General features: G+C 54.2%; 2 protein-coding genes across 8 annotated transcripts in view; one reads left to right on the top strand and one right to left on the bottom strand.

Annotated features, from left to right (window-relative positions):
* Window positions 1-2,831: 2,831 nt before the first annotated feature.
* On the top strand, window positions 2,832-5,246 carry DNPH1 (2'-deoxynucleoside 5'-phosphate N-hydrolase 1). The gene is given in 5 exon segments (XM_010818265.3): window positions 2,832-3,039; window positions 4,519-4,587; window positions 4,757-4,867; window positions 5,054-5,091; window positions 5,093-5,246. Coding segments are annotated over 5 exon segments (513 nt in total). The 5' UTR covers window positions 2,832-2,861; the 3' UTR covers window positions 5,210-5,246.
* A 470-nt stretch (window positions 5,247-5,716) lies between these two features.
* The window catches only part of CUL9 (cullin 9), a 37,634-nt gene continuing 16,547 nt past the window's right edge, over window positions 5,717-26,803 (bottom strand). For 2 of the 7 annotated variants that reach the window (XM_010818260.4, XM_010818261.4), the window contains exons 14-41: window positions 26,186-26,413; window positions 25,833-25,923; window positions 25,539-25,710; window positions 24,104-24,209; window positions 23,730-23,825; window positions 23,350-23,525; window positions 22,987-23,120; window positions 22,465-22,644; window positions 22,175-22,284; window positions 21,915-22,097; window positions 21,629-21,789; window positions 21,159-21,387; window positions 20,883-21,063; window positions 15,559-15,704; window positions 15,292-15,421; window positions 14,940-15,139; window positions 14,293-14,543; window positions 13,002-13,347; window positions 9,270-9,410; window positions 9,007-9,171; window positions 8,701-8,864; window positions 8,269-8,362; window positions 7,730-7,804; window positions 7,499-7,609; window positions 7,294-7,411; window positions 6,866-6,999; window positions 6,130-6,203; window positions 5,717-6,053 (exon numbers count right to left, since the gene is read on the bottom strand). In XM_010818260.4, the coding sequence (XP_010816562.1) occupies window positions 5,864-6,053; window positions 6,130-6,203; window positions 6,866-6,999; window positions 7,294-7,411; window positions 7,499-7,609; window positions 7,730-7,804; window positions 8,269-8,362; window positions 8,701-8,864; window positions 9,007-9,171; window positions 9,270-9,410; window positions 13,002-13,347; window positions 14,293-14,543; window positions 14,940-15,139; window positions 15,292-15,421; window positions 15,559-15,704; window positions 20,883-21,063; window positions 21,159-21,387; window positions 21,629-21,789; window positions 21,915-22,097; window positions 22,175-22,284; window positions 22,465-22,644; window positions 22,987-23,120; window positions 23,350-23,525; window positions 23,730-23,825; window positions 24,104-24,209; window positions 25,539-25,710; window positions 25,833-25,923; window positions 26,186-26,413 (4,386 nt within the window). In that variant the 3' untranslated portion in view covers window positions 5,717-5,863. Of the gene's footprint in view, window positions 6,054-6,129; window positions 6,204-6,865; window positions 7,094-7,293; window positions 7,412-7,498; window positions 7,610-7,729; window positions 7,828-8,268; window positions 8,363-8,700; window positions 8,865-9,006; window positions 9,172-9,269; window positions 9,411-10,599; window positions 12,337-13,001; window positions 13,348-14,292; window positions 14,544-14,939; window positions 15,140-15,291; window positions 15,422-15,558; window positions 15,705-20,882; window positions 21,064-21,158; window positions 21,388-21,628; window positions 21,790-21,914; window positions 22,098-22,174; window positions 22,285-22,464; window positions 22,645-22,986; window positions 23,121-23,349; window positions 23,526-23,729; window positions 23,826-24,103; window positions 24,210-25,538; window positions 25,711-25,832; window positions 25,924-26,185; window positions 26,414-26,803 lie in introns of those variants that run through there. The other 5 variants (XM_024983911.2, XM_059880570.1, XM_010818263.4 and 2 more) reach the window with 5 other exon arrangements.

Genomic DNA, 26,803 nt, shown 5'->3' with positions numbered 1-26,803 from the left:
CTTTATGAGGAACAACTTATATCAGTAAAATCTGCCAGCTGTGAGTGTACAGTTTAATGTAAACTTGTAGGGTTGTGCAGTCATCCTTACGGTCCAGTTTTAGAACATTCCCATCACCACAGAAGGTTTCCTTGGGCCCTACCCTGCAGTCAATGCCTGCTCCCAGTCCCAGCTGGGACTACTCCATAGTCTGCTTTCTGTTTCTCTAAATACGCCCTTTCCGGACATTTCATCTAACTGCAGTCATGCTAGTCTTCTGTTCCTGATTCTAGGACATAAGTTGGATACACTGACCTGTACCGCCCTGGCTCCCCCTCCCATCACTTAGTGCCCCATCCCTCCAACTCAGGCCTCTGCACTGAGCCGAGGATCTGAGCTGCCAGCCATGGCCGGCTCTGCATCCTGACCACCTCAGCTGTGGGCAAAGAATCAATCACAGGGCCTTGTTTCCCATCTGGAGACACAGACAAAACATCCCTCTCCTCTTTCTCCTTCAGCCTGAGGTGGAATAGGGATGCCAGACCCCTCGGAAGTGTGGGCCCTAAGGAGATGGAGGCTGGCTTCTTTTCTTGAGGACGCAGAGGCAGAAGCAAGATGCTCTGTGTCGCTATATGCATGTGCTCCTCCTGGGAGGCGAGAACCGCAGGACAGTGTGACTGAGGGTGAGGAGGGCGCCCTCAAGGTCGCTGGCCGCTGGGGCCCGCCTCCTAAGGATGTGTGTGTGACCGTGTGAGAAGGTGCCAGGAGCACTGGTGCACAGCTGTGCATATGTTTTCCCATGGTCTTACCTTAGGCACTGAGCCCATCAGAGGCCAGAGGTAGCCTAAGATTTTTTCCCTTCTTATTTGTGTATTTTTTTAAGTATTTAAAAAAAATATTCTTTATTGTGTCTTTTTAGAGATTTATTTATTTGGCTGTGCTGAGTCTTAGTTGTGACATGAAGGATCTTTCCTGCAGCATGCGGGATCTTTGGTTTGGGCATGTGGGATCTAGTTCCATGACCACGGTCAAACCCAGGCCCCCGGTGTTGGAAGAGTCTTAACCACTGGACCACCAGGAAAGTCTCTGTGTCTTTGCCTTTTAAAAATGGTTACTGTGTCCGCTCTGTCACTCTAGGTATGGGTATTTCATAGAATGGAGGAATTCAGAGGAAACCATCAGTGATGCTCTCCTCTGAGAAATGAGATTGGGGTCTCACTTTCCACCGGGTACTCTCTCATCCCTTTTGAAATTTTTGTCTTAAATTTGTGTAATTTTCATTAGAAAAATGAAGATTGTTATTAGCAGTGAGCCCTGGTGTGTTTGCCTGGTTCCCTGCAGACCCTGCTTCCATCAGATTACCTTAGAGCTGAGCAGATCACAAAGTGCTACCAAATGCAGCTGCTCATTTAATCTGCTTATTCGTTCAACAAATATCTGATGAGTATTTCCTAGAGGCCAGGCACAGCTCTAGAAGCTGGGGGTACAGCAGTAAGCCAAACAGAGAAAAACGCCTGCCCTCCCAGGGACTGACATTCCACTGACCATAGAAAGACATGCAACAAAATTAATCAATTATATGGTGGTGAGACGGACAGGGAAGCCTGGTGTGCTGCAGTTCATGGGGTTGCAAAGAGTCGGACGTGACTGAGCGACAGAACTGAAAGGAAAAAAGACCAGGCAGAAGAGGGGATGGGAGGCTGCCACATTGAAGAGGGTATCAGGGAAGGTAACCTGAACAGCCTTGGAGGAGGAGAGGGAGTGACCCGGGAGCGCTTGGAAGAAAAGGACTCCAGAGGACAGCAAATGCCAAGGATCTGAGGCAAAAACATGCCCAGCTTGAGGAAGAGGCAGCGTGGCTGCGGAACAGACGCTGAGGCTAAAGGAGCTGGGATGAGAGAGGTGAGAGAGGCGCCAGGTCCTGTGGGGTTGCTGAGCCCCTGACGGGGTTTGGGGTTTTACCCCAAGTGAGATGGGAGCCTTTGGAGCTTTGGCTGAAGAAGGTCAGGGCCCTAACTACTGGGTTTACAGGTCCCCCTGCTGGAGACCGGACTGTGTAGCAGGAAAGTGGGTGGACTGTGGGGAGGCTGAGAGGTGGTGGAGGCTTGGAGGAGGGGGCGTCAGTGGAGGTGGTGTGTGTGTTTCCCACCGACCCAGGACCTTATGGGGTCCTCTCAGGCCAGACCCCTCTCACATATCCTCTGCTTTAGCTTCTCTATGAAGTACCCAGACAATAGTGTCTGCCCGCTTTCTGAGTTGTTTTACAGAAGCGCAAACCACCACCAAATGGAAGAAATTAGCAACCTGAAGACCATGAACACGTGGCCCACAGACCCATAAGTACTTTAATCCCTGTGACACCACGCTTAGACTCCCCTCTAAAAATGGTTTCCTGGATCCCACTGGGAAGTTTAAGTATTTTGAGCACCCCTGACTGGAATTCCCTGTTTGGCGCCTGCAGTAATCACAGCCCTCTCCTTCACTGCAACCCCGTGTCTGCACTGGCACTGGGGTGCGACCCAAGGTTGGGTCCCCAGCAGGTGGGTTTCAGAGTTTTAAATATTTGGAAGGGAGAACCCACAGGAGTTCCCCGTGGATTGCACGTAGGGTTTGATGGAAAGAGAAGAGTCAAAATGACTCCAAGGTTTGGGACCTGAGGAGCTGGGAGAATGGAGTTGCCTGTGGCAAAGGTGGGGAGGAGTGGATGAGGTGAGGAGTTAAGTCCAGGAGGCGCTGAGTTCCTACAGGTGGCTACGGTTGACGTTGCATTTCACAGGTGTTTCATTTCACTTGGAACCAGACCCCGTGAGGCGGGGGCAGGTCACGTGCAGGGGCGGGGCCAAGGGGAGCGGGCGGGGCCGGCGGGGCCTGCGGGGCCCGGGATGGCGGCGGCGGCGGCGGCTGGAACCGTGGATCCGGGTCGTCTCTCCCTGTACTTCTGCGGGAGTATCCGTGGCGGACGCGAGGATCGGGAACTGTACGTGCGCATCGTGTCTCGCCTCCGGCGCTTCGGGGTGGTGCTTACCGAGCATGTGGCGGCCGCCGAGGTGGACGAGAGCGGTGAGGGAGGCGGTGCTTGTGGCGCGGGCGGGAGGGTGCAGGCAGGCCCCTTTGCCCGAGAAGAACTGCGGTGGGGGGCTCAGACCGCGTGCATCCGACCTGGGACCCTACGCCCCGGATTCAGTTACTATCTTGACCTTTGGGTCTTTCGTGGAGAACTTTTTGGGCTCCTTCCGGCTTTTATAGGAGCAGGATGGGAGGAGGCCGCACTGGCCTCTTCTCTCCCACCTAGCACAGAGCTTTCCTTCGACATTGGAGGTATCAGCCCTCCTTGACCCGACAGACCCCGGGTCCCGCGAACACCGTCTCAGGCCCTCTGATCCTCTTGCTCCTGCGGAGAGGTAGTCCCGGATCCTGGCTGGTTTTCTACTTTGGAAATAACGCCCAAACTGTCACACTTCTCATAAAAACCTCAAGTGTGTCCCCTTTTCCCTCCCAGTAGACAGAGCCAGGCTCTGTAGGACCCAGTGCAATTCTCAGAGACCTCTTTATCTTAACTTTTGACTGCCCTGGGCCTTCATTGCTGCGTACGGGCTTCTCATTGCAGTGAGCAGCCTGGGTTCAGTAGTTGAAGCCTGAACTAAGCCTGGCTTTCGGGCTTAGTTGCTCCACGACAGGCATGTGGAATCTCCTCTGCTCAGGTATGGAATCCATGTATTCTGCCTTGGCAGGTGGATTCTTAACTACTGGGTCACCAGGGAAGTCCCTGTGGCATCCTCTTTAAAATGATGCATCACAAAGTTGCTGGTGCTTTGGCAAGGGCCTGTGCTCAACAGTGTTCTGAGGGAGCTTGTTGAAAATGCAGATACTGGGATAAAACCTTTGAGTCCATTTTTAATAAGCTCTCCAGTTATTCTGCTCTGATCTGGGGCGTGTGACCCTAATGCTCCCAGTGGGTGACATTGAATCAAGCTGGAAAGCTGGGATCCTGGCCCTGTGACCCCAGGATCTCCCCTGCCTTCACACCACCTCCCACTGGTTACACTTTGCTTTCAGGCAGGGATTCTCAAACTCGCCTGGGTATGAGAATCACCTGGCGAGCTCAGTCAGCAGTCCAGGCTCATCGATACCTGGGTCTTTGTAGTTGATCGGGTTCTCGGGTGGTTCTCACTCCCACCAAAGCCTGAGAGCCTGTGGGGCCCCTAGGTTCCTTTCGGCGGGCCAGCCTCTTGCTCCTCCTGCCTGTCCCCACCTGGGATGTGATTCCTCCTCCTCCTGTCCACCTCTGATCACTGACCTCCATCTCCCCTGTATCACTCCTGTCGTTGATCACATCTGCTCCCCGGAACAGGACTGCATTTTCCTTGCAGGCTTTTCCATTTCATTACTTTTCATGGAATCCTAGTGTTGGGGGGCCCTTGGAGGCCATCTCTCTGTCCCCTCCCCTTCCCTAAGCAGGGTGGATCTGGGGGTATCTAGGGCAGAAGAGAGGAACTGAAGCCCAGGGTAGGTCCCTGACCAGCTTTCCCTCAACCACAGGGGAAGAGGCTGCTGGAGGCGACAAGCTCATCCATGATCGGGACCTGGCCTGGCTGCAGCAGGCAGATGGTGAGTGGTCCACCGTCCTGCCTGCAAACTCCCCTGGGGTCCTAGGTCCCCTGGACCTGCCTGGTTCCCCCCCTCCAAGGGACTCCCAAGTTCCCTTCTCACCGCAGCCAGACTGTGTTGTGTGTCCCTCACAAGCCCGAGGGTGAGCCTTGGTCTCCTTTCTTCCCAGTGGTCGTGGCAGAAGTGACCCAGCCCTCTCTGGGGGTAGGCTATGAGCTGGGCCGGGCCGTAGCCCTCCACAAACCAGTCCTGTGCCTGTTTCGCCCAAAGTCTGGCCGAGGTGAGCCCCCCCGGCCCTGGCCTCCTTTCCCAGCTCTCTGAGGTCCCTGCCCTCTTCTCCTTCCTTGTGGGTCTCTGAGCACAGTGCCCACCCCAGAAAGGGAAGGGCAGTGGGCAGTGTGGGAGGGGAGGGGGGGGAGTGTGGAAGTGGCGGGGGAGACACCTTCACCCCCATGCTTCTTGCCAGTGCTCTCAGCCATGATCCGGGGAGCAGCCAATGGCTCCAGGTTCCAGGTTCCAGGTGTGGGACTACGAGGAAGCAGAAGTGGAGGCCCTGCTAGATCGGTACTTTGAGGCGTATCCTCCTGAGCAGGTGGCTGCCTCTCCTGACCCAACAGCTTGACTTCACCCCAGTTTTTATTAAATTCTCCTGATCCCCATACTTGGCTCCTGGCTCTTAGCCCCAGTACTGATTCACGGCATGTATACAATTCTGACATTATATCACATTGTCGGTAGAGGAAGGTCCAGTTCTCAATAATATCCTAACACCCCGCTCAACTTCAAGATGTAGAGACCTTTAAAGGTCCACAGGCCCCCAAGAGGAGGAGACTTTCTAAGATGCTCAAGCTCCCTGCAGCAACATTCAGGAGTTTGGATGAAGCTGATTGTGGGGGGTGGGAGGTGACCATTCCTTCCTGTCCCTGTGTTGGGTCGGAGGCTTGTGGGCTGAGTACCACGGACATTTATTTCCCTTTATCAATGTAAGTCACAGCCGTCTGCTGTGGGCTTTGAGGATGGATGTCTGGATGCCTAGAGAAAAGAGCAGAGTAGGAGAAGGATTGGCTGTGTGTGATGGCAGGGGGAGCTGAAGTGGCCCTTTGAGGAAACTGGTCTGCTTCCAGAGAAGTGTATTAAAAAAAAGTTTATTCAGTGAACAGAAGACAGTGCCACAGACACTGGTAACCACCTGCCGCCATGTGCAGGGACAGTGGTGCACGCCTGACCCGTGACCCCGGGGCTCTGGTGGCTCCAGCGCTCCCTGCGTCCTGCCCCCTCAGTCGTAGCCCTCATCATCCTCCTCGTCGTCGTCCTCGTCGCCGAAGAAGAAAGTCTCTCGGTCCAGGTTCTCAGACTCCTCATCATAGGAGAAGCTGTCATTGTCCAGCTCCTCCTCAAACTCGTCCTGCTGCCACTCGGGCTCCTCGTCCTCCTCCTCCTCCTCCAGTTCCGAGGAGCCCTGGGGCCTGGGAGAGTGCACACTCAACCTCAGGGCCTCGGCGCCTCCCACGCCCCCCCGCGTCAGGGGGCCCCTCCACTCACTGACTGCCAGGCACGTTGGGTCCTTTTGCCTCCCGGGACTCGGAGGATGGACTCTGGAGACCAACCCGGAAATCCTGGCAAGGAGACAGGAGGATGTGGGGAGCAGCGGAGTAGAGCACACTGGGCCCTGGCACCCAGCCTTCCTTCACCCGGATCCCCCGAGGGCCTAGAGCCGCCCGGCCCTGCCAGGAATGCCCCCGCCACCAACCCCAGCACCCCACTCTGTGAGCCATTGACTCTGCCTAACATGACAGTCCTCAGCAACCCAGGATATGGCGGTGAGGCACCACCTACCCTTACCATACTGTGTGTTCATGCCTTTTCTGCCCAAGTTACGTACCAGTCCGTAAGCTCCCTGAGGGCGGGATTCCTAGTTCAGACTCAGCATCAGTGTATTGGAGCCGGAAAGAACCTCAGCTCCCTTACTTTGGTGGATCCCTGCCCTTTGGCCCCCAACTCCTAGGATTCTAAATCCACATCTGGGAAGAATCTTCTGAAAAAGTTCCCCAAGTGAGTTCTGGAGAGCAAGCACCTGCCCAGATACCCTTAACCTGGGCTAACTACCTCCTTCATTTTGTAGGCAAGGCCAGGTGGCTGAGGGGCAGGGCTGGGAGGTGGGATACAGGCCGGTCCGTGTGCCCTCGAATCCTTTCCATCAGGATCCCCCTAGGGCACCAGAGGCTGTGACAGGCGGTGCCAAGTGAGGGCAGGAAGGCTGGGTCGGATGGGTGGCTACCTGGGTGGAGTGCTGCAGGATGGCCAGCAGCCGCTCCTGGATCCGCCGCAGCAGCTCCAGGCCGGTGTTCAGGTGCTCGGCCCGCAGGAGGCGCAGCGAGGAGGCCAGGTCTCTGCAGTGCAGCAGCGTCTCCTCTGCAGAGAGGGCAGGGCGCGGGGCTCCCTCCCTCCTTCCCTTCCTCCCACAGACGCCTACCATGCGCTCCCCACATCTACCAGGGCTCACAGCCTAGAGGTGGGGACACGTCGTAATCAAAGCAAAGGTCGGGTGGGGGTGTGTATCATGGACCTGCAGGGTAGAACTTGAAGACGGTAACAAGGCTACGAGGCACAGGAAGCTCCAGGGGCCAGAATGAAGGTGGGCGGCTGGGGCTGGGTCACCCACCCATCTGTATTTTGGGGGTAGGTGCCAGGGGGACGGGGGCTCACCCAGGAGGATCTGCAGGGCGTTGGTGTGCAGCTCCAGGGCCTCGATCTGCTGCTCCACGACGTCCATGTGCTCTGTGTCCTGGTTGTAGAAGCTGTACACGCAGGCGTAGGCCAGCACCTGCGGGCCCAGGCAGGCTCCTGCTGAGGCCACCTCCCACCCTCCCCCTCCTCCCGCCCACCCTCTGCCCAGGCCAGCCCACACCACCTTTCGTGCCTGCTCCAGACCCCGGCAGGCATCACTGAGGAAAGTGAAGGATTTGGGCGGGGGCACCTCGTGGATGGCAGACACGCGGTTCCGCAAGTTCACAGCAAAGTCCTGTGCGGAGAAGTGGCTGTCATCACCGGCGGGCGCAGCCCCACCCCCCAGAAGAGCGCCCGGCCATCCAGCCCAGCCCTCTAACCTCCTTGGCCACCCCACTGTCTCTTCCCTGCTCACCCGGGCCTGGTGATGGAAAGTACACCTCTCGTTGTAGTCCTGGAAGCGCTTCTCCTGGCGCGCGGCTTTGCTTACCTGGTGAAGGCATGTCAAGAGGGCTGTTGGGTGATTGGCAGGACAAGATGAGGTTACTCCTCAGACCAGCCACCATTCACGGAGGCCTGCTGCTGCTCTACCCAGATTTCTTCATTCCTTTCTCGTAACTGTGAGATGAGGGTGCTGAAGCCTGGCAGGTTGACTACACAGTGAAGCCAGGCCCTGGCTCAGAGTCTTTGCTCTGCTCTGCCCTGGGCCTCCTGGGAGCGCTCAGCCCACCACAGCCTCTCTGCTGGGGCAGAAGGTCTCTGTGCACAGACCTCCCAGGACAGAACGCCCAGCACCTGCAGGCCCTGGGGCTTTCAGTCTTCTCTCCACCGAGCCTTGTTCCACCTCTCCGGCTGCTTGGGACATGGAGCTGTCTGCGCCCAGGCCCAGAAGCAGCATCCCACCCTGTCCGCCCAGGGGCCTCTGCCCGCCTCCTCTCAGCACCAGCCCCTTACCATGGCGGAGCAGTTGTAATAGTCTTTGTGATTTGGCTTCCAGGACTTGAGGCAGCGCCAGCAGAATCCATGATTGCATTTGGCACAGGTCATGCTGTGGAGGAGGCTAGCTGGTCAGGGTTCCTGCCTCTGGCCAGGGCCCCACCAGGAATGCCCAGGGCCTGGACACACTGCTGGCCCCTCCCACGCCCTCTTAAGTCTCCTTAACTTCACTAATCCCTACTCACCACATCCTGGCTTCCAGATCCCCCCATACATGCAGGCTTAAAAGCGGGGGGAACACTGGAATCACTCTGGAAGGTGCGAGGAGGTAGCTGAGGACCTCCCGTGCTCTTGAGCTTTCTGGTCCGTCCACTGCCCCTTCCTTCTGCCAGGTCTCCCACCCTCTCCCGAGCCTCCAACCCTGCCGCCGCCCACAGTACCCCCACTTACTGCAGACACCCCTCGTTTTTCTCAATGGGAGCCTGACAGCTGGGGCAGCGCTTGGAGATGAGCTTGGTCAGATGCTTGCTCTGGGCCTCCACACTCATGCCGTCGTAGTAGCCGCCATCGTCCACCCACTGGGACATGTGGCCACAGCTGGCAGGGTAGTGTGCCTAGGGAAGGGGGGCAGTGAGGGCATAGCTGAGTCCTTATTGCAGACTGGTGGTGCGGGCAGGACAGGGTGGGTGCTTGGGGTGGGGGGGCAGGGAGGGGCGTGGACCCCGGCAATGGGGCAGAGTCAGGGTGGGCCCCCACCTCAGGGAAGCTACAGCTGAAGCACGAGGCCCAGCCGCACTTGGAGCAGGTGGTCCCACAGCCTAGGCCCTGGCGGCAGAGGATGCGGTCGCAGCCCTGGGGGTTGGTGCACCAAGTCAGGTTGGCGCAGCTCTCCACGTAGCCACGCAGGAGGGCCTTCTCGTACTGTGGGGATGCAGGGGCCATGAGGTGAGTGCCTAGCTCTCTGACACCACACCTCCGGGCCCCCCGTGCCCCGAGCCTCTTGAGGCAGAGTGGGGTACCTTGGAGATGACCTCTGGCGAGGAGACAATGGCACGGATGAAGGCCCCCGTGGGCTGGGCCGGGCAGTCGGCAATGGGGCAGGTGCAGTTCAGCACGAGGTTCTGCTCAATGCGTGTCGTCAGATACTCATTCCAGCAAGACTGGGAGGGACACGGGAGCGGCCGCTCAGGGACAGCGCGGGAGCAGGAACCCTCCCCAACACTGGCAAGGCCAGAGACAGACGTGCTGCTACATCAGCCTCAACACTGACCCTAACCTTTCTGGCCTCCAGGGCTTTTCCTGATTGGCCACAATTACAGTTCACTTTGAGGTGTGCAGACCAAAGTGGTAATTAAAATTATTGTTGGGATGGGTGTGAAGGGATGGGTAAAGAGAATCAAGAAAAAGAAGATTCAAGTTCTGAGAAAGACTTAGAGCAAGAAAGCCAGAGAGGAAGAAGGCCTGGGGGGCTGGCCAGGGCCCACTGTGCTGTAGCTGTGACCTCATCTGGCTCAACTTCTTACCTCAGTCCTGTCTCCATACCCCCACCTCCTCCAGTGCACTCCTAAATTCTGCTCAGCCCCCCTACCCCCCGTCACCAGTGCCGGGGGTGTCACAACTCATAAATCCTTCTCCTGCTATCATGTCACTACCGTACCCAACCCAAGCCATCGTCCCCGCTCCTCAACATCAACCCTCATCATCCCCTCCCCCAACATCAACCCTCATCATCCCCTCCCCCAACATCAGCCCTCATCGTCCCCTCCCCCCACATCAAGCCCTCATCACCCCTCCCCCCACATCAGCCCTCATCATCCCCTCCCCCCACATCAGCCTTCATCATCCCCTCCCCTCAACATCAGCCCTCATCACCCCTCCCCCCACATCAGCCCTCATCATTCCCTCCACCCCAATATCAGCCCTCATCATCCCCTCCCCCTCAACATCAGCCCCCCTCATACCCTCCCCCAGCATCAGCCCTCATCCCCTCCCCCCAACATCAGCCCCCCTCATCCCCTCCCCCAACATCAGCCCCCCTCATCCCCTCCCCCAACATCAGCCATCATCCCCTCCCCAACATCAGCCCCCATCATCCCCTCCCCTCTCAACATCAGCCCTCATCATCCCCTCCCCTCTCAACATCAGCCCTCATCATCCCCTCCCCCAACATCAGCCCCCCTCATCCCCTCCCCCAACATCAGCCATCATCCCCTCCCCAACATCAGCCCCCCTCATCCCCTCCCCCAACATCAGCCCTCATCATCCCTTCCCCCTCAACATCAGCCCTCATCATCCCCTCCCCCGCAACATCAGCCCCCCCCATTCCCTCCCCCAACATCAGCCCTCATCATCCCCTCCCCTCTTGATTGTTCCTTCCCTCATCCCTCCTGAAGACACCAACTACCTCATGAGCACCTGAGCCTCCAAAAGACTCCATTAAGGACCCTCTCCCTCACACTGCCTACCCCAGAGCTTCCCCAAATGATGGATCCAAACCCCAGGAGAGTCCCCAGGTGGTTCCATGAGGACTCTCCATGATAAATAAGTGCGTAACTGAACTACTTCCACTCAAGTACTACACGAAACCAACCCCCTCCTATAGAAAAACAAGCCCAGATAAGCTGGGAAGTAGAATGCAAAATCCTTTTCTGCATTCAGACCCCGAGGCCGACGAGGGCAGGCACACAGGCCCTCGAGCCGACAGCTGTGGAGTGGGAGCACTGCCCTGCAGGACAATGGCCAGGTCTCAGTTTGGAACCTGCTCCATGCCCACGAGGAGTGTCTCTGCTTGGGGCTTACCCTTGGCCTCCACTGTCCCCACTGCCCAGCCAGAGGGAATGCCGTCTCCCACCTGGACTCCCCTCCTGCCCTCAGCCACTCACTCAAGCCTCACCCCGGGAAGCTGTCTCCCACTGCTCCAGGCCCCAAGGTTTCCCCGTCAGTGGCTCCTGCACTCTGCCACTGGCTCCTCTGCTGGGACGGATTCAGCCTGCTTTGCTGAGTCCCGTTTCCCAGCTCCCTGTCTCTCTCTGTCTCTACAGGGTCGGGGTGCCCCACGCTCAGTGCCTTGGGCCTGCTCCTCTCCCCCTGGGTGATGCCAGCCAGGCTTCTGCACTTACTTCCAAATTGAAAAATCCACTGTCTGCCTGCTAGTCCCAAACAGGTGCCCAACAAAGTAGCTCAAACTTTACTTGGCCAAAACGGATGGAATTTCCCCTCAAAAATCTGCCTTGCACACCAACCCCAGGCCTAACATTTCCCCCAACTCATCCTGCCAGATGCTCAGGTCAAAACCCCAGGAGCTGTCTTGATGCCCTTGTCCTCAGCCACAACCCTGTCAGCTCTACCCCACATGTGTCCCGATCTGTCCACCCCTTCACCGTCCCTAGGCTCAGCGGCCAGCACCTCTTGCCTCTTTGTACAAGTCTCTGAACCAGTGTCCCTACTTCCACTCTCGTTCTGCCCAAGCCTTTTCTCCACACCAAGTGATCTTTTCAAAACTGGAAATCAGATCTTATTGCATCTCTGCTCAAAACCCACCAGGGCTTCCCATAAAGGCCCTTGTCTGCCAACCCAACTCAACTAGGCCCCCGTCCGCCTCCCAAATCTCTCCTTCCGCTGTCCCACCACTGTGCTCACCTTCTTCACAGAACTATTCCAGGAATTAAACGAGACAATGTTTGTAAAACAGCACAGTGGCCCAGAATGAGGCCCCCATAAATATTAGCTGTGGTTATTATTAGCTCTCGGGTCCTTGTCTGCCCGCATCTCCCCACTCCCTCACGCAGCACCCAGCGCTGTGCACGCAGGAGGTCCATGACAAGCATTAGCTGAACAAAAAAGTGGAAGTGTAAAGGGAATCATTAAGAACCTGGGAACAGGGGGGCAGAGGCAACTATGTGAGAACAGTAACTTGAAGCTGAGCAAAAGGGAAGGAGAAAAAGTACCAAGTACACACACATGCAAACACACACGGCCCAGGTCACCCACCACTGGGGCGGCGCTGCTGAGAGAGGCGGCTAGAATTGATGGCAACAAGGGCGCTCATCCTGCTAAGTGGATGGGTGTGGGCTCTGGTCCTACAAGCTGTGAGGCAGGGGCAGGGGAGACGGCACTCAGCACCTGGCTTCCTGCCTCGGCCCCTCGCCACCCCAAGGGTGCTCCCTCCCCAGCTACAGCCTTCTCCGCTCAGCTTCACGGCAGCCTGACTTCCCGTACTTCCCTCTGCTTTTGTGCTGTTTTTGTTTTAAACTGTTCCTTTTAATTTTTATGTTAAGTGAACGTGTACAGATAAAAGAAGTGATGACATTTTGGAATAAAAAAACCTTCGGTGGTGATAAGGAAAGCATAAACCATAGTCATCACCAATTTCCAAACACTTCTCATTTATAAAGTGCTTTGATTTTATAAAGTGTGTGTATTATCTATTGTTCTCAAATTTGGCTGAACACTAGAATCCCCTGAGGAGCTCTTGTTTCACCTCTGGAGATTCTCATTTAATTGGTCTCGGGCATACTTTGAGCACTGGGATTTTTAAAAAGTTCCCAGTGATTACAATATGCAGCAAAGACACATACCACCAGATGCTAACCACCACCCTGCAGAGTGTCAAAGCACCACTTACCGATGACAAAACCAGCTTAAGAGGGACTGAGACTCATCCAACATCGCCCAGGCCCGGAAGTGGCCTTGCCGGGGTTGGAGACCAGAGCTCCCGAGTTGCCGGGGTGCTGGGGGGAGGAGAGCCTCACCTTACAGCAGGAGTGCTGGCAGCAGAGGGCGGGCAGGTCGCGGTCGGGCGCCAGGGGGCTGACACACACGGGGCAGTGGTCGGGGCGTGCGGGGGCGGCCTGGGCCTGCGGCACGCGCAGCCCGGCCGCCAGCAGCAGCGGCTCAGGGTCATCGCTGTAGCTCTGCAGCAGCTGCTCGGCGCCCCAGTGGGAATGAGCCAGGAGGTGCTGTGCCACGTCGGGCTCCAGGTTCAACGTCTCCTGCACCTGCCGCACCGTCTGCTCCATCAACCCTTCCACCTCCCGGGGGCTCATGGTGCGGCCCGCGGGCAGCTGGAGGGAAGCCAGGGCAGCCACGGCTTCTGGGCTTGAGAGAGACAGGGGTCAGTGGTCAGTCTCACTGCCCTGCTTATCCAACCCGCTGGCTGGAGCCCACCCTGGCCCCCCGGTCCCCACTTGTGCATCTTCGTCCACACTTGCTGAACCAGCCTGAGGATCACCACCCACCGTCAGAGCACAGCCTCCACAGAGCGTCTGCAGTATGTGGGGTGGGGCTGGCAGTCAGTGACTGAAGCACTACTGGAATCTAGTGGGCAGGGGTCACGGTGCTGACTGACCTGCAGTGGATGGGACGATCACACTCAGATCCCTCCCCAAATTCTCCCAGTGTGTCCAGTGAGAGAAAGTCCACAGCCTCATTCCTCAACGTGTGGGCTGTGGACCAGCAGCCTAAGTGTCACGGGGAGCTCCAGTGAATTTGAAAATGTGTGCGAGTGGAAGTTTGAGAAAGATGACTCTAGAAAACTCGCATTTACACAGTCTGAACAGCCGGCGTAAAAGCAGAACAACTCCTGGTGAACTGGAACTGAGGTAAAGAGCTTTAGGGTGCCAGCTAGCTAGCGGAGTCCTATGGCAAATTCCTCTGGAGAACAGACTTCCTAAAAACTATTCATAGAATTTGTATATTTCACTAAGCAGAGTGCATAGTTAGTACTCGATATGTGTCTGCCTAGTATTTCAATTCTGCTTAGCACGAAAGACATCCAGAAAGGAGTTTATGAGTCTTGGACTCCTACCTAAGGAGTCTGGGGACAGCAAGGCCCCTGCGTGGGACGGAAGCAAAGGGGGTGATGACGCTGGGAGTGGGGATGAGGACTAATACCTCTCATCAGGGACAGGGAAAATGGCGCTAGACAAAGAAAGAAATGACATGTTTTTGTTCTGGCAGCCTGGCTTTGGCACTATGACCCCTCCCATGTCACTGCGGTGCCATTCGTCCTGGGGGGCCCTGCAGCAGGGGGCACGGGGCTACCTTATCTTGGAGGTCTCAGAGGTCTGGCTGCCAAAGAAGGGGATCTCTGCCTGGCCCCGGCAGGGCCCTGTGGGCTCTGGGGTGGCGTACGTGAGGATCTGGGGCCAGTCATCCCGCCGTTCCACATAGCCCTGGCCCAGGAGGTGAAGAATGCAAGAGAGGACATCCGTGCTGGTACAGGCCACACCCCCGGCAATGGCACGGCCCAGGCTTCCAGGGGGATTTGGACCCTTGTGCCAGGCCTCCAGAACCTGGATGGGAGGCGAGGAAACAGGTGGGCTGCGGTTACCCAGAGCAGCCAGCCTCCAGCTTTGCCACTTACTGCCTGACTGTGGATCAGTTACTAACTCATGCCTCATTTTTCTTATCTGTTAAATGGGGATAATAATAATAGTAGTAATACCAACACCACCAATCTCATTGTATTTCTGTGTAGATTAAATGACTTAATCATGGAAACTCCTTAGAATAGAGCCTGGCACACGGTCAGCACTCATGTCTGGTCTCCACCTTCTAAATTCCCATCAGGAATAGAAAAACCAGATGGGAATGTCACCCACCTTCCCCGTGATGCCCTCTGCCCCCCACTCCACCCCCAAGCATGACTCCCTCCCCTTCCCCCAACCATCAGGGTCCCCTGTGCCTACCAGACACACCAGCTGGTCAATGTGGAGGCCCTTCTCCCCATGGGCTTTGAGAATACGGACAAGAAGACAGCTCAGGAGGTTCCTCTTCTGTTCCAGGGTCCGGCCTTCATCCTTCTCCACATTCAGGTATGTCTGGGGAGGCAGCAGCCACAGGGCCTCCCCACGGGGCTGGAGCCCAGGCTCCCGGAGACGCAGCACACCTGGAACCCGCTCCCAGTCAGTGCCCAAAGAGGGGAAGGGACAGACGAGTGAGGGCAAAGGGGGCTCCATTCTCATCCCCTGTATCTCCCCCACCCAGAGAGCTCACCCCTGGGAGCAGGGGCTCAGCCCAGCCCCACCACCTCGGACCTACCCCTAGGTGGGAAGTCCTGGCCCTCCTGCAGGGTCAAAGGGCCGCTGTCTGAGGTGAGGGGCAGGAGGGCCTGGAGCAGCAGCTCGGGGCTGAGGCCAGAATTCTTCAGCAAAGCCTCTACTGACACCTCCTGGGCCGGAGAAACAGGGCCAGTCAGGAGCAGACGGTCAAGGCAAAGGAAAAGGAGGAGGGAAAGAAGGTGGGCCAGAGTTGAGGAAAACAGTGACAGACGAAGCGAAGGAGAGAGAGGCTGAGGAGCTGAGGCACCTCTGTCTGGTTGAAATGCAGCAGCAGCCACATCTGCACGGTGGACACGTGCAGCGTCTGGTCCGCGAACTGCAGCTCCGCCCGGCCCAGCCACGTCCACTGCAGTCGCCGGTGTGGCCCCACGTCCAAGGCTGGATGGTTCTGACCTGGGAGAGTGTCGAGGGAAGAAGTGGAGACAACAGGGCAAATGAGGGGTCAGGGCTGAGGCGAGCGTGCAGCATTCGCCAGGCTCCGCTAGTCTCTGTGGGGAGCAGGGCCCAGCACTCACACACACATGCCTCATCCAGCGTCCCGAGCACAGCCCCTCGGTGTCTGCCACAGGGGTCTTGGAGCCCACCCTGTGCCCAGCCCTGTGCCCGGTGAGCTCCACAGCAGAAACAGCAGAGAGGAGAGCTGGGCTTTGCTCCCAGGGAACTTGACAGTTTTAGAGATCTGCTAGGCTGAGTCTCGGCCACCCGCTGTGAGCCTGGGGTGTTTGCTCAGACTAGAAAGCAAGGATGCTGTCACGAGGAGAAGGTACCAAAAGGAACCAGACTGGGAGGTGCTCTCTGGCCCAAGATGGGACAATGTGAATGTCAAAAAAAAAACAAAACACACACACACCTGTGATGGACTGAAAAACGTGAAATGTTTTAAAAGCCATGAGTTCATGATATCTTTTATTTTTCAAAGACCTCATGGGTATCTTTGGATGAAGCTAGAGAACCAATACATTATTTTGAAAAGTGGTTAAAAAAGAGGGAGAAGAAAAGAGAATCAAGCCTTTCCTGTATAAATGGACCTTCCAGGCAACCAAAAAGCTGATGAGAGAAAGGTTCTCTCTACAGACAGAGCCTTCTGGCTAACACATGGAGAGAGGATGAGAGTAGAATGTCACTAGCTCCTAACCCTAATGGTAATGAGAATGAATGTCTAGTGAACAGCTGATGGGAAATTCTATATAATGTATAGATTGGACAGACGATGCTGAAATCCACTTTAACATCACACAGGAAGACATGTACTGAAGGAAGTACATGATACCACCTATGACATGTCCTTGCCTGAGAAAATCAACCCAGAATCTAAATAAGCTCCTACATCTGAACACCTAAATATCTGTCTTTAGGAAAGGAGGCGACAGAGGACCATGCTAGAGGACACTCGGTAGACATAATCCAGCCTATGGACAGCTCTGGACAACCAGCCAGCCCTCCACAAACAACAGCAAGAGGGGAGGGAAACTGAGGCAGGGATCATACACTTAGGGAGACGGGAGATAGAACTCACCAAACGCAAAAGGGGGCTTCATTCGGATCCTCAATAGGCCAAAAAACCCACAAAAAACTCTAAAAAGCTCAAGATAATTAGGGAAATATGAATACTGACTGTATATCTGATAATAGTAGGAACTACTACTAATTTCTGTAAGTTTGATAATTATAGAATCCTGGCTTTTAAAAGGAATCTTTATCTGAGGGGTGGGGAAAGTGGGTGGGATACATACAGATGAAGCAAAATTGGCCATGAACTGATATATGGTGATACACTGAAGTTTATTCTGTCTGCTTTTTGGTATGTCAAAATTTCTCACAATAAAAAGATTTTCTAAATGAAGATGAAAATAAGCCATTCTAAAATAAAAACTGATCAAAGTTTTCTAGCAATATTTCATCAATTAAGAAACTTCTAAATAATGTACTTTAGGAGGAAAACTGAATTCAGAAAGAAGGATCAAGGTACAAAAGGAACGGTGACCAAAGCAACTAGTATGATGGCGAATCCAAACTGAATAAAACAATAACAATAATCACCAGCTGGGAGAGAAACAAAGGTACAAGATGGGGATCAGACTGGAATTAACATTTTCTATGGTCCTTCCATTTTTCAGGGAGATGGGAGGTGACATTAACAAGTTAAACTTACATTAAAAATATAAGAGCAATCAACTATAGAAACAGAATGCATAACTTCCAAAACTGATAGAGACAAAAAGGAATTTTTTAAAAATCCAAAATAATAGAATGCACAAAAACCCAGGGCAGAATCACATCTGTTAGTGTTCTACTGAACTTTCTTGCTTTAACTGTATGTTTTACATACTCCTGTATATAGTAAATAACTAAAATTTAAAATTATAAGAAAAGTAAACCAAAAATAAAAGTCAAATGTTATTACTTATAATAACTAGACAAAAATTGATAATTCAAAAGAGAGATTAGAAAACAGGTTCTAGGTATTAATATTTTAAATAAAGACATGTCTAAAATATAAAAAGAAGTCAAAATTAAAAGTACAATAAGGAAATTCCCTGGAGGTCCAGTGGTTAGGACTCACTGATTTCACTGCCAGGGCCCAGTTCAATCCCTGGTTGGGGAACTAAGACCCTGCAAGCTGCAAGGGTGGCTAAAAAAAATCGTAAAATGCTACTAGGGGAATTCTGATGACAGTAGAATACTGGCAGGCTTTAAAGTATACTGCCAACAGATTGCTTATTAATAGTAGCAGGGGAAAAAATATTAACTGTACAGTGGAAAAATCAAACTGCCTCTTGACCAGGCTATCAAAATTAACATTACTAACAAGGAGCGGGTGGTAATCCTGTGCTTCCATGTATACTATCCTGGGAAGATATAACATCACTTAGTACTCTGGCCAGGAATGTGCAACGTGAATCCAGAAATACATAAGCTTAAAAGGAGGAATTAGGGAATTTTAAAGGATTATATCTCCTTTAAAATTGTGTCAGTATCACAAAAGACAAAGAAAGCCTGTGGAACTGCTCCAGATTAAAGGAGACTAGAGACACAACAACTAAACCAACAGGTACTCCTGAACCGGATCCTCTCCAGGACTAAAAAAAAAAAAAAAAAAGACATTATGGAGTAATTGACAAAACTGGAATATGGAAACTAGATTAAAAGTATTATATGAATGTTAAATATTTGAAAGTAATAAATGGAGTGCTGGTTTCATAAAAGAACATTTTACTCTTAGGAAATGTATATTATTTAGGGGCAAAGAGCCAACATATACGCGATGGTTCATGAAAAAAGTATACATACATATACATTTATAGACGTGTATATGTACACAAAGAGCAAATTTAAAAAGCAAATGGAACAAAATGTTAACAACAGGTAAACTTGGACGAAGCGTTTATGAGGACTTCCCTGATGGCCCAGTGACTGAGAATCTGCCTGTCAATGCAGAGGACACGGGTTCAATCCCTGGTCTGGGAAGATTCCATATGCCGTGGGGCAAACAAGCCATAACTACTGAGCCCACGCGTGGCAAGTACTGAAGCCCTCATGCCTAGAGCCTTTGCTTCACGATGAGAAGAGCCACCACAATGAACAGCCTGCATGCCGGAACTGGAGAGCAGGCCCTACTCACTGCAACTAGAGGAAGCCTATGCACGGCAACACAGGTCCAGGGCAGCCTAACATACACACACTGAAAAAGAAAAGAGTTTCCGAGTGCTCTTTATACTGTTCTCACAATTTTTTTCTGTATTATTTCCAAATTAAACAATTTTCAAGTAAAAGGACAACTGAATCTTATACTTAAAATGGCTAAAATGCCAAAGTATGCTAGTCATATTTTACCACAATAAGAGAGACCTCAAATAATGATCAAGCCAAAAGAAAACAGTAAAAGGACAGAAATAGACATACTAGAAAGATACCAATCAAAGAAAGCTGGTACACCATTAATACCAGATAAAAACAGACCTTAAGAGAAAAAACTTCACTAGAAAGAAAGATGGTCATTTCATTACAATAAGGCTTAACTGACCATGAAGATTCTAAATCTACAGAGTCCTCTATGTGGTAGCCACTCACCACATGTGGCTATTTAACATTAAACGCTAAAGTACATAAAATTAAATACTGAGTTCCTCAGTCACACTAGTCCCATTTCAAGTGCTCAATAGACATGAATGGCTGTCATTTTTGACAGCACAGAAAAGAACTTTTCCATCATTGCGGAAAGTTCTATTATTATTGCTATATAAAGTTCTATCTATTATTATCTACTGTTAAATGATTTTAACCTTGTATCTGATAACATAATCAAAAAATATATAAAGTAAAACTGACGTGACTGGAAGTTTAAAACTTCACTATTGTAATGGTAAATTTTAGCATACTTCTCTAGGTAATAAATCAAGCAAACAAAAATAAGTAAGGATAGAGATTTGTACAACACAATTAACAAGGTCAATTTAGAGGAATAAATAGAATCCTATATCCAACGGTTGAAGAGTACACATTCTTCTTCATCACACACAGAACACTTATAAAATCTGATCACCTACTAGGCCATGAAATAAGACTCACTCAATGCAAAGATTCAGAATCACAGAAATCACCTTCTTTGGCCACAGGGAATGAAGGTTAAAATCTAAAGCAAAAGATGACTAAGCAAAAAAAAAAACCCAAGTTTGGAAACTTAGAAATATATAATATACTTCCAGAAAACTAATAAATCAAAGAAACAAAATAGAAATTAGAAAACCCTTAGAACTAAACAATTAGCAAGTACTACAGGATAAAAACTTATGTGACGTCCCAAATATCCATAATTCATGCAGTGGAACGTGAATCAGCAACGCAAAAGAACAAAGTTAATGATGCAACTGGCAACCTGAAAAACTCCCACAGACACTACGTCCCGTGAGAGAAATCAGACGCTGCAGGATACATGCTCTGTGATTCCATCTGTATGATGTTTAAATTAGAGGCAGAAACCTACGATGAAAAGGGAGAATAGTAACTTCTCCTGGAAGAAGATACTGACTAGAAAGGGGACATGAAGGAGGAAGCCTTCTGTTGTGCTGGCAACGTTCTATGTCTTGATCAGGCAGGGGGGCTGCTTACAGGAGGGCATACGGATATAAATTTCATTAAGCTATAATTAAGATTTGTGTACTTTGTTGAATACTAACTCTACCTCAATTAAAAAAAAAAAAACTCTTCAAAACAAAAACCAAGAACTTACTGAATGCAGCTAAAGCAATGTTGATAGGAAATGAACAGCCTTATATACTTTCATTTGAAAACCAGAAGTCTGAAAAGACTAAAAATGAAATAAGCATGCAACTTAAAGTTAAAAAAGGAAAAACAGAGCAAGTTCATATAAAGGTGAAGAAAATCAGAAAGAAATTAATGAAGATCTAACCCACACTTCTCCACCCTTCCTTCCCTAGCGATGCTTCTATCCAGAGACCACTTTGCTTCCTATCTATACATTCCTGTCCAAAGAGCCTCTCTCCTCCTCCTCTCTGAGATGCCACCCCAACTCTCACCCCAATCTCCAACTGCCTGTCCCTATCTCCTCACTCTGGTTGTAGAAACTGGAGAAGCGGTCAAGGGCATCACAGAATTCTGTGGGAAGGCACTTTCTGGGATGGTACAGGTAGCAGAGAGGGGAGACCGGCCAGCAGCGTGGTGACAGGACCAGTACAGAGACTGTTGGACTTGGATCTTCGATAAAGAGCTCCTTCTCGGCCTCCTCTTCCTCCTGAGAGACAGAAGGATTCCAAGGGCTCTTGGGCTCCCTTCTTTGGTCCAGACTCTCCTGCTCGCCTATTCTCCCACTCTTTCCCTTGCTCTTACCTCCTCTTCTTCCAGGCCCTGTTCCTCCTCGTCCTCCTGCTCCAAGAACAGCTTGTCCAGCTGCTGGAGCTGGTACACGTGGAACTGGCGCTGCAGCTCCTCCGAGGTGCTCAGGCTCCGCAACATCTGCTGGGGGAGGCGGTTGGGGAAACAAAGGCCGATCTGCTCCAGCACGGCCCCCTCCAGCCAGCTCGAGCCCAAGCTCAGGAGACGGTCCGCCATGTAGTGCCTGCAGCGTGCACAGCCCAGGCCGAGCCTCAATGTGGGCGCTCGGCAGGGCCTCCCGCTCCAGAACACAGGTCCCCCTGTTGCAGCCTGCCTCATCCTCCCCCTCCCCAGGGCCACGGCCATCTCTGCATCTTAACCTCACCTCCCCACTGCACCTCCCTTGCCTTCCCTCTAAGACGCAGGTCTCCCCCACCCTCAGACTCTAGGCCTCGCACACCCTGCCTCTCCAGATCCGCACTCACTGGTAGAAGTGCTCAAAAGTCGTGGCGAGCTCCAGGCCAGAGAGGACCATGATGGGCTCCAGGTGCCACTGGAGCCGCCCCAGCACTTCCACTCCAGGGGTTCCACCCATCAGGCCACTCTGGATCTGCTGGTCAATGTGCCGGGCGAACTGCTCACTCATCTGGGGGCAAAGGAAAGGGCGGGAGCAAACCATGAAGAGGGAGCAGAGTTTCGGGGGTGGTGGGAGGAAGCAGATGAAAGGGCAGAGCAGAAGGAGCCCGGGAGGCCGCTGGGCCCTGCACTCACGTGGGCAGTGGTGAGAAAAGACTGCTGCAGCAAGGCGCCAGAGAAGCCGCTGCGCAGGGCCAGTGTGAAGGCCGCCCGGGGCCCGAAGAGCTCCAAGCCTGCCCTCTGCAAGCGCTCGTAGAGTTTACAGTAGCGGGGCACGAAGTCCGGGGCCCTCCAGGCCGCAGCCAGGAACGTGCTGACCTGAGGAGATGGGAAATCGCAGCCCAGGGGCCGCCCAGCAGCCTCGGCCCTGCCCCGACGTCAGCCCCGCTGCCTACCTGCTCCTGCACCACACTCAGCCAGCACTGCGTTATGTTCCTCAGGCTGCTGCTGGGAAGGACGGGGGAAGGCCCAGGGCTCCGGTCCCGAGCCTTACTGCTCTTGCTGGCTGCGGACACAGAGGGCAAAGGAACAGGCTCATCTCAGCCGCTGGGTGAGTCCCAGCGTCCGGGGAACTCAGCCCCGGGAAGGCCCATGGCAAAGCAGAAAGGAAGAATAAAACCCAGGAGAGGAACCAGACAGCGCTGCCGCCGGCTTCTTCATTCAGCCGGCCGCGGCTGGGACTCACGTGGCCGGGCGGATGGCTCAGGAGAAGGTCCGGGAGGAGGCTCCACGTGTACCAGCAAGTGGCAGAGGCGACGCACACGGGAGGCAAAGGACGCGGCTCGACCACGGGGGTTCCGAGAGCTCTCCCTCTGCTCCAAGTACTGATCCAGCAGCCACCCCAGGGAGCTCACCCCTTCCGCGTCTACAAGAAGACAGGTCAGGCCTCCATGGGGGACGGAGTGGAGAACCCGGAAAGCAGAGGGGAGAGGCGACTGCACGGAAAGGATCTGGGGGCGGCAGGGCCCTAGTCCTCCCCTCACCAAGGTCTGCTTCCGCTGGAGTCTGGGGACGTGGGGACAGGGTCGGGGTGGGGAGGATTTAAACACCAGAGTCCCAGGGAGCAGTCCCTGGGGCAGGGAGGGGAGGACACTGAGGTGACAGGCCTTCGGGGACAGAAACCAAGAGAGCCAAGAGCACTGACTCAGGTCAGCCCTGGGGATGACGACAAGGAGCAGGTTAGTGGGGCCGCGGTGGAGGCGGTTACCCGGGCAGGTGATGTTCTGCACCAGGGGGCTGACCAGGGCCTCCCAGCAGGTCTTGCCCAGCGCCTGGGCAGCCTCTTCATCAGGGAGGAAGCGATCTGCAAAATTCTGCTCGTGACGCAAAACCCTGTTCAGTCTGGGACAAAGAATGTCTGGTCAAGGATTAAAGACGTCCCCAGGCCTCCACCCACCTGCACTCAACTCTCAATCGCCCGCCCAGATGAGCTGGTCCTTCACCCTGCCCCCCACCACACACTTCTGGTCTCTGCTCGGCTCCCTCCTCCGGCTGCTGCTTGATCCTTCAAACGCCGCTCCCCTCCTGCCCCCACTAACCGTATCTCCTTGGCTGCACCCTGCCCACCTACCTGGGACAGAGCTGGAGGAGGCGCTTGCGGTCCTCCGCAATGTCCCGGCTCCAGGCTTGGGCCCAAATGGTGTAGAAGAGACACGTACGGCGACACAGCTGCTCTCGGAACAGCGGCCAGAAAGTGGGCTTGGGGCCGAGGACCTCCACACCCCGGACCCGGGTGTCAATGCCGCCCTGCAAGGGGCACAGTTCTCACCCCCTCGGCTCCCTGGAGGCACTCCCGCCTCTCTGGAACTCAGCAGGCTCCTGGGCCACACAGGGCAAGCAGACAGAGGAGGACCCTTGATCTAAGCCTGGCCCCCGAACACTGGAGAACCAGCCGCTAGGGAGATTCTTTGCTTCCTCCTGGACCCTGTGCCCCCCAGTCCCCCACCCCACCTGCTGGCAACGCTTTATGCGGATCTGGATGATAGGCCAGACGCGGCTCAGGTTCTCCAGGAGGACCACCCGGCTGGCGGAGGGCATCACATTCACCTGGCGGGGCAGGGAGAAGAGGTAGAGACAGGAGTAGAGCTGGAAGACTGTTGACAGCAGCCGAGTTTGTGACGGTGTGCGCCCCTCACCTCTCCCATCCCACGCCTGTGGATCTATGCACCTCCACAGCCCTGATTCCACTCTCCAAGCTTACAAAGCAGTGCCCGCCCGGGAGGAAGGGATGTGGGAGCTCCACAGGCACTGGGTCCGCCCGATAAGGCCCCCGGGACCAACAGAAGGACGGAGAGTAAGGGGGAGCCCGGGCACGGGGTCCCCACCGTATTGAGCTCTGTGTTGATGCAGCTGGCGCTGTCACCCCCAAACACCACCACCCGGGCTGGCATGTAACTCGAGTCCTCACTGGCCACCAGAAGAGTCAGCTGCCTGGGAGAGGAGAAAGGACTCAGTCAGAACCAAGGGCCCTGATCTTGGTGCAAAACGACCTCTGCCCACCACATCCTCTTCAGAATCCTGTCCTCTGCTTAAGCGTTGGTCTTCCCCAGGCTCCCTGCTCTTCCCGTAACCTTCCCCCAAAGCGATTTCACTTAAACCCATGGTTTCAGCTGAAAGTTAACACCTGAAGGACTCCAAATTCACGTCTCTACCCTAGACCGCTCTCCTGAGCTTGCATGCTGCGCATCCGACAGGTCCATGCCGTGCCCACAGGCACCCCCAGGTCCATGTGCCCACATGGATCGGTCATCTGTCCACAGAAACCTGCTCCTCTTCCCACTTCTCTCTTGGGGAAGAATGGGCACCCATCCAGCTGTCCAGCTAGGACACGTGACGCCTCCCTCGTGGTTCCCCTCACCCAGCCAGCGGCAGGTACCGCAGACCACCTCTCAAGCTCCCCTCTTCCACCGCCTCCTCACCATCTATGCCCGTTCCCGCCGCCTCACTGAACGATCAGCACTCAGTAAACCTTCCAACTCTGTCCTGGCCTGCCAGCCAAATTCACATAACTGCCAGAGCTCTCTAAATAAAAAAACCTACTTCTGTCTTTTCCCCTCTTAAAATCCTTCAGTGGCTCCTCAAATTTCAGAATAAAACTCAACTGATTCTGCCTCCTTTTCCAGCTTCCTCTCGTGCCACTTCACTACACAGACCCTTCATCCCAGCCAAGCACAATTACTTCAAGTTACCCCCTGTACATCATTGCTTCTTGCTTTCATCCTGCACAGATGCTGTCCCTGTATCTGCTGGCCTCTCTCTACCCAGTCAATTTCTACCACAAACTTAACCCATTCAGCCCCTCTGTCTGCAGCCTCCTCTGAGATCTCAGTTGGCATCAGGATCCAGTGCACCTGTCAACTATCACTTTTTTCTTACTCTCTCTTGCTGATTTTCCAGCCTGGCTCCCCAGTAAGACTGTCGGATCCCTGCAGACAGGCCCCTTATCTCACTGTTGGTGGGGCTCCAGGCCCTTGCAGGGTACCTGGCACACAGTACACAACAAACCGATGCCCACACGGGGAGTGGGTGAGCTGCTGCTGTACCTCCATCAAAGCACAGGGTGGTGACGTGTGTCTGGTGGAGGGAGCAGGCTCGGGGAGAGAGGGGAGGTCTACCCTGTGCTCAGGGAGAAAAATGGGTGTGAGGTCCCTCAGGCACAGGGCGTCTAAGTCGGGGTTGTGCGTGTGTAGTTAATTCTTTGAGGATGTATACTGGGGCGTATCAGAACATTCGTGTGCATGGACACGGGTGTGCTCACACCTCACAAGAACACCGCGGTGCATGTGGAGAGTGATGAAGTGGGAGCCGGTGCTGCCGTTGGACTCCCAGTAGGTCTTGGGGTTGCGGTCCGTCAGCTTGCTGGCCCGGTGCGGGTTGGACGACACCTCCAGCTTCTCCCAGCATTTGTCCTCCTTCACCTCCACGCTGGAGCCTGTGGGCCCACGGAAAGCCTGGTTAGTTGAGAGAGAAGACAGGAAGGGGACGAGGGAGCAGGAAGGGAGGGGAGGCAGAGGCTGGGGTGGCCGCAGGAGGAAGCAGATGGGGGGCACAAACCCTGGCAGAGATGCCTGAGGAACACGTCGAAGAAGGGGATGTTGATGGGGCGGTAGGTTCGTCTGTGGTCTTCAATCTGGCCCAGCACCATCTGCAGCCGGGACATGGAGAGAAAGGGTGTGGGGAGAGAAAGGGTCCCTGCAGCAGGGACACGGAGACACACGTGGAGAAAGAGTCAAGAGGCGACAGAGCGCTCAGCCCCTTTCTCCAGAATCCTGGCAGAACAGAACCATGTGGGGTAAGGGCCGGGGAACAAGGGCCTAGATCCGCCACCACTTGTGCCGAAGAGGGACACCGTGAGGCCCCTTCCCCCGCCCCCCACCTCCCTCAGCCTGGACCCGCGTGCTGCTCACCTGAATGCAGCCCGCCAGGATGCTGGAGGTGAGGTTACTGTAGAGCTGGGCGTGCTTCTCACATTCTGTCACCAGGTCTCGCAGCTCACAGGCCAGCAGCAGCTGAGCCGAGTGCTTCTCCAAGACCTTGGTGAGGGCGTCTTTGGCTCCCAGGCAGCAGAGCACCACTGCGTAGTCCTTGTGTGTGGAGGCCAGGCGATACAGGAAGCACAGCAGCTCCTGAACGATCTGGCCCAGAGATGCCAAGATTAACACAGGGATGCAAAGGGCAGGCTGAGGGGTGGCCTTAGATGTGGGGGTGCAGTGGGTGAGATTTTGGAGAACTTGAGAACAGACTACCAAAGATAGGCTGGCACAGAATGCTGGGGAGAGGACCCGGGGGTGAGGGGCAGAGCTTGGGCACAGCTCCCCAGGCTTCCTCCTGCCAGGACCAGCCTATCTTGGGCACCAGCTGGCAATGGCCAGCTGGTGCCTGAGCCTTGCCCCACAGGGCACACCCCCCATCCCCAAAGGCGGAGAGCAGGGACTGCATGGACTGCGGAATGTGGGCTTCTCCCAAACCCAGAATCTAAAATTCAGGCACAGGGAGAAGGCCTCGGTTCTGGGGACCGTCAGATG

This window comes from Bos taurus, chromosome 23 (genome assembly GCF_002263795.3).
Source record: "Bos taurus isolate L1 Dominette 01449 registration number 42190680 breed Hereford chromosome 23, ARS-UCD2.0, whole genome shotgun sequence".
In the NCBI taxonomy this organism is placed as follows: Eukaryota; Metazoa; Chordata; class Mammalia; order Artiodactyla; family Bovidae; genus Bos; species Bos taurus.
The sequence above is the reverse complement of the archived record's forward strand: the minus strand, read 5'-3'. Positions and strand labels throughout refer to the sequence as shown.